This window comes from Grampus griseus, assembly GCF_964374135.1.
Source record: "Grampus griseus genome assembly, chromosome: 5".
Taxonomy (NCBI): domain Eukaryota; kingdom Metazoa; phylum Chordata; class Mammalia; order Artiodactyla; family Delphinidae; genus Grampus; species Grampus griseus.
In genome coordinates, this window is record NC_138998.1 from 29,056,622 (window position 1) to 29,066,394 (window position 9,773).

A 9,773-nucleotide genomic window follows, 5' to 3' on the forward strand; every position below is an offset into this window, starting at 1 on the left:
TCCTCCTGTGGGAATGCATTTACTGTTTCCCTTAGTTGTGAAAACCATCATCAGATGTTGACGGTTGGTCTTGTCCTTGCTTAGGTCTGTAGATCTCCAATCATCCATTTGGGAGACATTAAAACAGTGGGTGTGGGACTTCCCTGGTGGTGCAGTGGTTAAGAATCCGCCTGCCAATGCAGGGGACACGGGTTCAAGCCCTGGTCCGGGAAGATCCCACATGCCGTGGAGCAACTAAGCCCGTGAGCCACAACTACTGAGCCTGTACTCTAGAGCTCACGAGCCACAACTACTGAAGCCTGTGCGCCTAGAGCCCGTGCTCTGCACCAAGAGAAGCCACCACAGTGAGAAGCTCGTGCACAGCAACAAAGACTCAGCACAGCCAAAAAATAATAAATAAATAAATACATTAAAAACAAAAACAGGGGGTGATACTATATTACCCCTTTATTTGGGTGAAAAGTGTCTGTCATCATCTTTTATTTCAAGAAAAGTAAAACCTATTCTTAAGTAATCTTCTCCTCCACTTGGAAGCCCCCAAATAACAGCACCTCTCATTTCTTTCTTGATATATGCAAATTTTGCTACACAATTATTTAGACCTGGCAACTTTTAACACAAGAGTTGATGCTGCTGCTTCATCAAGGTATGCCTTGATGAAGCAGGAAATCCTCAGGGAAATGTGAACTTATTCATACCCATAGTAGCTCTTTTAATAAAACAATGCATTACTGACCCAACATCTGACTCTACATAAGGATTCATCCTTTGGTACATTTCTATGTTATATAAAGGTTTTCAACTGGTAAACGTCTTTCTATTGCATGCATATGTTATGGAAAAATAATTGCATATCCTCTGCATACAGTCTTTCAGGCTCAAACTGCAGCAAGAATGAAAGGTGACTATGGTTAAAATTTTGCCCTGAAATCATAATGTTAAATTGTCAGCGATATTTAAAAACAACAACAAAACCTTCTCTCTTTACCTATCTTTACCTACTTCATCTCACTCTCACATTATTTTAAAAAAAGGAAACTTCATTGCATATTCTAGAAAAGTATATTGGTGGGGCAAGATTTAACAGAGCCAGAGAAAATGTGCAAGGAGTGAGAAAGTGAATTGATGGATGGATGGTTAAATGAATATAAATGAACTGACACCTTTACAGGAAAATAACATTTCTTTTCTTTTTTTATTCTATAGATCAGTGGGTTTTGTATCTGTAATTCTTTCATATCAGCAAAGAGGAAATAAACTCTCATGTAAATCATTTTCCCCCCATCTGGAGCATATTAAAACCATGCCTTTTTTTTTTTTCTTTTAAGCAGACTCTTTTTTCCCTATTTGCTTATCAGTTCATCCACCATTACATTTTAAATGAAATTGCGAGACCCGTGTCCCTCCCCCAAATTTCAGCCTGATGTAGGAAGGTGGGAAGCAGACTTTTCTTGCTTTAGAATAGTGACCTAGATTCAATTACAGATAGACTCAGAAGAGAGAAGTGACACCTCACAATTTTCTTAGAAGTCTTGAAAAAATTAGAAATCCCAAAACAATACTTAATGGAAAAGAATCTGTTTATTTCCCCCATTCTACCGGCTTAACTTTTTCTCTGCCTTAATTGCATTGCTTTGGTCCATTTAATTGTTTCTGGTGTAACATCACAATAGGTTTCCCCTGGGATATTTAGAATCATAAAAACGGGCATTTCAAGGAAATTTCTGAATTTGGTTTTTGAGAGTGGGTGTCTACATATGGGGTGTGTGTAATCCTGCAAACTGGGCACAAAAAGATGAAAAATAATCGCATTAAAGGTATACTTTTTCCTTATGTTCTTAAAACAAAAAGCAAACAAATTACATTACAAAAGCACACTTCTTGTAATTGCATTGCAGACAAAGCACTGAACGGGGGAAAAAGTCAGGGGCATATATGTTTTACTGTTTCCCCAATTACTGTGAAAAAAAATGTGGTCAAAGAAATAGAAAGAGGGGAGACTCCTGTGATTGTGCTTATTGACTTTTATCACTAAATTAAGCATATAAATGACCTGAACGGGTGGCTTGGTATATTAAATTAAAAAAAGAAGAACAATGATTCTCTCTTCCTTTTCCCTCCCTCTCTGATCTCTGCCTGAAAGGAGTCTCGGAGAGATAAGAAAGATGGGATTCGGTAGCGCTGCTATGGTCCGTCCTGCTTCTACCGGGGCAGGGAGGCAGTTGCTTTCCACGTAGGATTTCCGTTCCGGGTTCACAAGAAGCGGTCACAAGCCGGGGCACGTTCCCGCCACCTCCACCGTCCCCCCACCTCCAAACAAACACAGAAGCCAAAATTGGCTGTCCCAAGACCAATGCGGTGGGGAACTTTTGCGGTGCGTGAGCGCAAGGCAGGCGGCTATGGGCGGGCATGGATACCTCCACCCCCGCCGCGGGGTTGGAGACGCCCAGCGTAGGAAGAGGGCTGAAGTGAGCTCGCGTCTACGCGGGTATCCAAAATGAAAAACCTGCAAACTGCGCAGAAGCCCGGGGTTGAGGTGCAGAAAACAGAGCAGGGGTGTCGCTTGGGTTCTCAAACACCTCGCATGGATGAGTTTTCCTCGAGAGATTATTTCAGATCCTGGAAATAAGGCTCCGCTGGGCGCTGGCCGCGGCATTGGGGATACGGGTGCACGCCCGGCCCTGCGAAAAGGGTCCCCCTGGTCGCGCAGAGGAGCGCAGCAGGCTCCGGGCCCCGGGGGAGCCGGCGGAGGATTGTTTCATTTCAAAGTGAAAATCTGCAGGCTTTGGGAAACGATATTCAAAAAAGTATATCATCTCCATATGCCGCTCAATGGAGGATCCTCATAATTTACAGCGGCAGATAAGGCTAGAGGGTGTAATAAAAAATCTGAAGCCCTCCCCTCCCCCTCGCCGCCTCCCCGGAATTGCACCTTGGGCAGCGGAGCAGAATCCGGAATGTGAACTTCTCCCGACATATGTTTCCCGCAGATAAGTAAACAATCTGGACGTGAAATGGAAATGGTAATTAATGCAGTAATGCTGTTACACATCGAGTGTGCAAATCCCATTGACTCGCCGCGTCACGGGGGGTGCCGGGCGAACGGGGACTAGAGGCGTGTGCCTCGGCCACAGGCTCCCTCCCTCTCCTCTCTCCTCCCTCGGTCCCCGGGCCGGGCGCCGGGAGAGCCCGCGGGGGTTTGGTCCGGCTGCAGGAAGTAGGGAGCCGCTAAGCGGCTCTCGGGACTCAAGGCTCTCCGCCCTCCGCCAGCTAGGGGGATACGCCGTGCCACCTCTCCCGCGGCACCCAGAGCGCGCCTCATACCCACCTCCCTTCCTTCTCACCGCCTCTCTAGCGCCGACAGAACCTCGGGACTCCGAGCTGCGGCCGGGCCCTGAAGCGCTCCGGAGAGGCAGGGAGCGGCAGGCGGTGCCTGGGGGCCGAAGGAGGACCTGCGCCCTAGTGCGGTGTATCGTCCCGCACGCACCCGTCGGGTCTAGTGTTGCGTCTGCTCCCAGCTCCAAGGCCGAATGCGGTCCAGCCGACACTCAAGAGTTTTCTGAAGTCCCTTCCGCGCCTGTCCCGAAGGCAGGGATCCCGAATGAATTGCTTCTTTTCCCAACCCAAGAGTGAAAAAGTTTGGAAATGGCCACTGACTGCCAGAGTAGCGCAACTCCTTCACTTTGCAGCAAAGAGGAAACCCGTGGACTCCTTTCGGTCTCTATCCGGCCAAGGCACCCGCTCCCTTCCCCAACTCGGAGCAAACTCTTCGGGCATTTTGGGGGTCGGAGAGGATGACCAGAGCAGAGATTCGAGCGAAGAGGACGGAGAACCTAGGGAGGTTGCCCAAGAACGTCCGGGGCCCGGGGCCCTTCCCGCTTCCGAGAGCACAAGTCCCACACCCGGGCCCCGGGGACCGACCAGGAGTCCACGGGAGATGGCTCCTCTGGACGCAGGGCCGGGGTCTGGACGAGGAGGGGCTGCCGAAGCACCCTCTTTTCTATTTCAGTCCCCTTCCAGTGCCAGGGCGGACACTACCAAGCTTCGGGCTCCAAGCGCGCACAGAGCCTGGGTTAGGACGGCGGCGACCACTAGTCTCTGGTTCGGTGTGGGGGCCCTAGGATTTCTAGCGGCCCACACCCGCCCCCATCTTTACTATTTCTTAATTACTCTGTAGCGGCCCTGCGCCAGCGCTTCTGGTTCCAGGACAAGGCTCATCCCAGTAGCTCCACGAAAGAAACCAGCCCAAGTAGCGCTCCGGCACCTGGGTCTGCGAGGTCTCCGAGGCCAGGGCCGGGCCAGAGGCTAGAAGCGCGTGGCCCTCGGCCGAGGCGGGAAGCACCCGCCCCGGCATCTCCTGAACCCCAATCTAATGGGCCCCTTTTGCCTCTGTCCTAACACTCATACACAGGTACAATGCGCTCAGTAAATAAAGATGCGTTCTCAACACGAATCTCGTGAGTTACATGATATTCAAATTCAAATGACTTGAAATTCATTGTCCGCTTGAACAATGGTGACAAGGCCTGAGCTGGGAAAGAGCCGAAAAAAACGAGTCGAGTCCTCAAGGGCAGTCCTTGGCGCCACGGCTAGCCAAGTTTTCCCGGCCCTGGCAGTCTCGGATCTCTCCAGAGAAGCTGCCCGCGCTGGAGAGGTTTCCCTAGATGGTGTGATGTAATGAAAGTCCTCTAGGCCCCACCCTGTCTGAAATATCACCCCACTTTAGATGATTGGAGAGATTCCTGGAGGTTATCTAGATCCTGCTTTAAAATGCAAATGTTAAGGGGGGGGGGGTGGTCTCAGAAGTCAGCCACTCACACTTCAGTCTGATTTACTCTAAGTAGCTGGTCTTTCCCATCAATGAAGTTAGCAGTTCTAAGGAAATTGATATTTAAATGAGAAAACTAGGAAACTGGAAGGGAATCAAAGGTGTTTGGAGTCAGATCCAAAACTGGGGAAGTGCAAGAAAGGCTGCAGAGGCTCTCCAGGAGAGGCCAGGAGCAGAAGGGGGCCAACAATCCCACATCTCCCAGAAGAATGTGGCCAGTGTGCCCTTGAGCCAAAAGGCTGCCGAGGTTTAAGTAAGAAAACCTACAATTCAAACTCTGCCCCTGCCGTGCCAGCGCCGCTCGCTGCCATCCCGAGCAGCGTGTTGGCCAGGTCTCCTTGGTCCTAGGAAACACCCAGTAGAGGAAGGGCGGGGGCGAGCGCGGCTTGCTTTTGGGTCAATTTTTTTTTTTTGGTTGTTGTTCCCTGGAAGCAATCGCACCCGCTGGCGAGAGGTCGGGGCCTGCCCTGGAGCCCCTGCTCGAGGGAGGCCCAGGTTGAGAGCAGGAGATGTCCCGGACTCCCGGGCCGAGGGACGCGCGCCAAGCGCAGAGAGGTCCACGGAGTCGCCTCCTGCAGGGTCTCGGGCGCCCCGCGCGCCGAGGGAGCTCGCTTTCTCCCGACCACGCAGTCTGGCCAAAGGAACTCTTGGTTGCTCTTTGCTGCGCGTCGCGCGCCGGGGAGAAGCATCTCTCCTCGACTCTGGGCGGGCGGGGCGCTGTTCTCCCTACAGGTTTGCTTTAATGATTTTCTTGAAAGAAAGAGACAGTTGTGAGCAAACAGGTTTGACAGGGACTGCTCCCCACCGCCCCCCCCAACCCCAGGGGATTTCTTTTTGTCTGCGCCTGACTTCAAAGTCGTAATCGGCCCCTGTCAGCGGCGTGACGGGGAGGATTTGGGCTGTTTGTTGGGGCGAGTCCCGGCTGCGCACCTCGGCGGAGGCTCTGCGGCCCGCGGGGCGCGGGAGGCAAGGCTCAGGCAGGTCCCTGCGGGGGCCGAAGCTGGGGCCGGGCCTAAGGAGCGCAGACAGCTGCACAAGTCCGGCTGCCAGGTACGGAGAAGAGGTGTGATTGGCAGAAGCTGCCCGAGCTAGGTCTGCGGCTTTAAGTCCGGGACCTGCGTCGGGCCTTCTGCTCCCTGCTGGCTGGAAAGAAATCTCAGTGACCCAGCCGCGGCACACCGGCGCCTTCCAGCCACGGCGCACCCCAGTTTCCTGGAGCTTCGTTCCGAGTCCCCAGGGCCGGGCTTAATCTGGAACCCTGGTTTCAGTTTTCCAACTGCCGCCGCCCGAAGCCTTCCGTACTCGGACCCACTTGGTGCCCCTTTCCAGCCTAACCCCGCCTGGAAGTCTGCTGGGCGCCCGGGTGGGGCCGTGCGCGGGGTTCCTCCTCGGGCTGGGGCACTCTGTGTACCCAGGGCGCTGGTGCGCCGGGCTCTGCGGGGAGACACCCAGACCCCTGTAAGCTTCGTCTTAAGAGATGTTAAGGGACACTGAGCTATGAGGGAGATCAGAGCGGTTGACAGGACTGTCAGCTGGGGTTATATCAGACAGCGAAACCGCGAAGCCTCCACCCTGGGCCTCCTGGGCTTCCTAGGGGGCGGGAGGAGGGGCTTTCCCTAAGCGCCCAGAGCCCCCAGACCGGACGACCACCAGAGGCAAGTCACTTCCTAATTGTTTCGATTGGTAAGAGGGTTTTGTGATGCTAAGTAAGCGTGGCGCAGCCCGCCCGGCCTCCCCCCACGAGTCCCCCAGCCCGCCTTTGTTTACCTTCGCCTGATCGCTCATTTATTTATCTATCTATTATTTATAGGCGTCCTCTCCTATTCAGCGCCCGTGTATGTTAATTGTGTTATACCATTTAATTCTAACATCGGTCTCCAAAGAGCTCTTAATGAGAAAAGCATATACAACACGGATCACTTTGCTATTCAGCTCAGCCAGATGGACAACTGCTAACTTTTTTTTTTTTAATAATGAAAATCCCCCTTTGACAAAGGGGCTCGGATGAATAGGCTCCAAATAACACCTCAAACACTTCTAATTGTTTTGCGGACAATATGCTAATCCGTGGTTTTCGGCTTTGGTGTCTGTTGACCACATTTCCGTGCACTTGCGGCCACCGACTCCTTTGGAAATGGCAGAGGCAAGCGCAAAAATCCCTCAACAGCAGCAGAAGGCAGACCAGCCGCTCGGCTGCCGCCACCCCCACCCAGCACCATATCAAAGCCAGTGAGAAAGGCACCCGACCTACGGAGAAACACGCGTGAGCACGGCTGTGGCGGTGAGAGTGGGGCGGGGAGACAAGCGATGGGGGGCACCCTTCGATTTTGAGAAAAAGTTCCAAAGAGTTGTTCTGAAAGCAATCAAAAGGTCCTTTCTCCCCATGAAAGCCAGAGCAATCTTCAAGCCAACATTCAACCACCGGGGATAAGAAAAAGGCTCTTTTCCTTGTTGGATAAACACAAAGGGCTACGAGTTATTTAATTTTTATGATGTTTTAAGAAACTCCTTGTAGGAGCCGTGTCACCATCGCCTTCATTTTCCCTTTGCACCTGCAGGGTCTTAGTAAAAAGTCTCCCACCGTCCGGAGCGGGGACCTACAGCATTTCTTAGACTTTTATTTTTGAACTTAGAAACCAGTATCAAGCCCCCAATCCCCAGCAGACCCAGCAACAGCATTTTCAAAAACCTTGTTAAAAAAAATATCCATTCCACCGCTCTTCCCCCAGCATTGAACTTAAACACCCACCGCAGGACGAGGTGCTCTGCGGGCAACTGCTTCCCTGTAGGCTCGGCGCTTCTTTCCATTCCTTTGGAGTTTGGTTAAAAAAAAAGAAAATGCACTCAGATCTCAGAAGTCTGGGTCGGCCTTTGTCTTAGTTCAATCGCTTCTCGAAGTGGTCTGACCACTTTGTGAAAAACTCAAGGAAGGAGTGATGTCCCAGGAATGGATACCTTTGTCTGGCCTCTAAAGGCAAAAAGTGGATCCCGAGGGGGCAAACGGGACAAACCCTAGACTCTGGGCCCCTCTGCACCTGGCCCACGGGACACCAGGCTCGGCCCATGCAGGCCAGCCGCCAGCCGCCACTGCTGGAGTCACTCTATGTACACTCAGCCTCCCAGAGACCCCGGCCCCCGCGGACCTGGCCTCTCGACTTCAGATTTTATGCACATCAAAGGTTACTTTTTGCAATGACAGATTGTCTTTATTCAAAACGTCTTTGTTCAACAAATGAACAGAGTAAGGAGGTGAAATCCTTCTAGGTACATTTCCAAGACATTGTCAAAACATTTATGACCATTTAGGATGTTTTTATTCTTTTAATTTTTGTTCACTTTCTACTTCCTGACTTCATAACCTGACATTCTGTCTAAAAGTAAACTTAGGTCTCTAGGAGCACTGCTTTATACAAAGTAAATAACCATGTGGGTCCTTTTGTTTTACCTGTAAAGAAGCAAACACTATCATAGCATGATTTTAAATAGAAACGTTTCCCTTTCTGTGGTTTTAAACTTTTAAGCCTTTTCCCCCCACATGAAGAGCAAATGGCACCTAGTTGTGTCTGATGGCAAAACACAGAGACACAGCTAACTCTTTCTTCAGGGTGCAAAAGAAAAAAATATGCATATTCTAGATATAATACCAGGATCTGGGAGTTCTGGAGTCCAAAGCCCATCAGAGGAAAGAGAAGGGGACATAAATAAAGCAAAACTGCCTACTTTTTTGTCCAAAGGGGGTACAGTCGGAGGTTTGTTTTGGGACAGTCGGGGTAGGGGCAGCTGTATAGCTGTCATAACCGTTCGCAAGTTTCTGGCACCTGTCTGCGCCTTGGGTCCGGGAGGATGCCCCTACCATCCCCGTGGAAGAGAGAGAGAGGCAGAGTCTGGGGTAGGGTAGGGGGTGGCAGCAGGACTGACCCCTAGGCATCTGCAGGCCCCGGATAGGCGCAGAGGACGGGGTGCAGACCCCGATTCCAGGCCGCCCTCCAGGTCTGGTAGGCCGGGTTGGGGGTTACATGGCCGTGGCGTGGGCTGACGAATAAGGGTCTATGCCAGTCTTGGTCATGCCCGGGAAGAGGATGTAGGCGACGGGGGGCTGCAGGGTGGAGGCAGACCAGGCGGTACAGTTACAGGGCACCACGTAGCCCGGGTTGGTGGGGGACGGGTGCGTGTGCGTGTGCTGGCTGGGACAGCTGAGGCTGCCGAAAGCGCCGTTCTGGTAGCCCAGGGTGGACGCGTAGGGCAGCGCGCCGGTGGCCAAGGTGTGGGGCACTTCACCCATCTTCTGGATGGCGCTCGAGCTAAACTGCGCGGGGTCCAGCAGGGAGTAGGGCGCCGAGGCGGGCGGCAAGAAGGCCCGGGCTTTCTCGGGCGCGCTCAGGAGGCCGTCGGAGGCCCCCACGGGCAGGCCGGCCGCCTTGAGCGGGTCCGTGTCGCCCAGGTAGGGCAGGGGGAAGACATACCTGTCCTTCTTGAGCAGGTTCTTGGGCTTGCGCCGCGGCCGGTACTTGTAGTCAGGGTGCTCCTTCATGTGCTGGGCGCGTAGCCTCTTGGCCTCGTCAATGTACGGCCGCTTCTCTGCCTCGGACAGAAGCTTCCATTCGGCGCCTAGGCGTTTGCTGATCTCTGAGTTGTGCATCTTGGGGTTTTCCTGGGCCATCTTGCGCCGCTGGCCTCGGGACCATACCATGAAGGCGTTCATGGGTCGCTTGATGTGGTCTGAAGGTTTGGACATGGTCCGGGAGGCTAGGCGGTGGGGGTGGGCAGTGCAGGGGCTCTGCAGGCGAGCCCGGACGCGGTTGTCGGTCTGCCTGTCTGTCCGTCCTGAGCCGGGGCTCTGCGCTCCCCTCGCCTCCGCACCGCAGAGGGGAAGCCAGAGAGAAGCGCTCACCCCGCAAAGTTCAGCTGATCATGCCAGTCTCGGCACCTAGGCAGGCCCCGGGGG

The 9,773-nt window shown here is 52.9% G+C and overlaps 1 protein-coding gene across 1 annotated transcript; it reads right to left on the minus strand.

Moving 5' to 3' along the window:
* Window positions 1-8,840: 8,840 nt before the first annotated feature.
* SOX14 (SRY-box transcription factor 14) lies at window positions 8,841-9,563 on the minus strand (the record flags this gene model as incomplete). The annotated part of the gene is made up of 1 exon (XM_082655202.1): window positions 8,841-9,563. One exon carries the CDS (start codon window positions 9,561-9,563, stop codon window positions 8,841-8,843), a length of 723 nt encoding a protein of 240 aa, XP_082511328.1.
* Window positions 9,564-9,773: the final 210 nt, after the last annotated feature.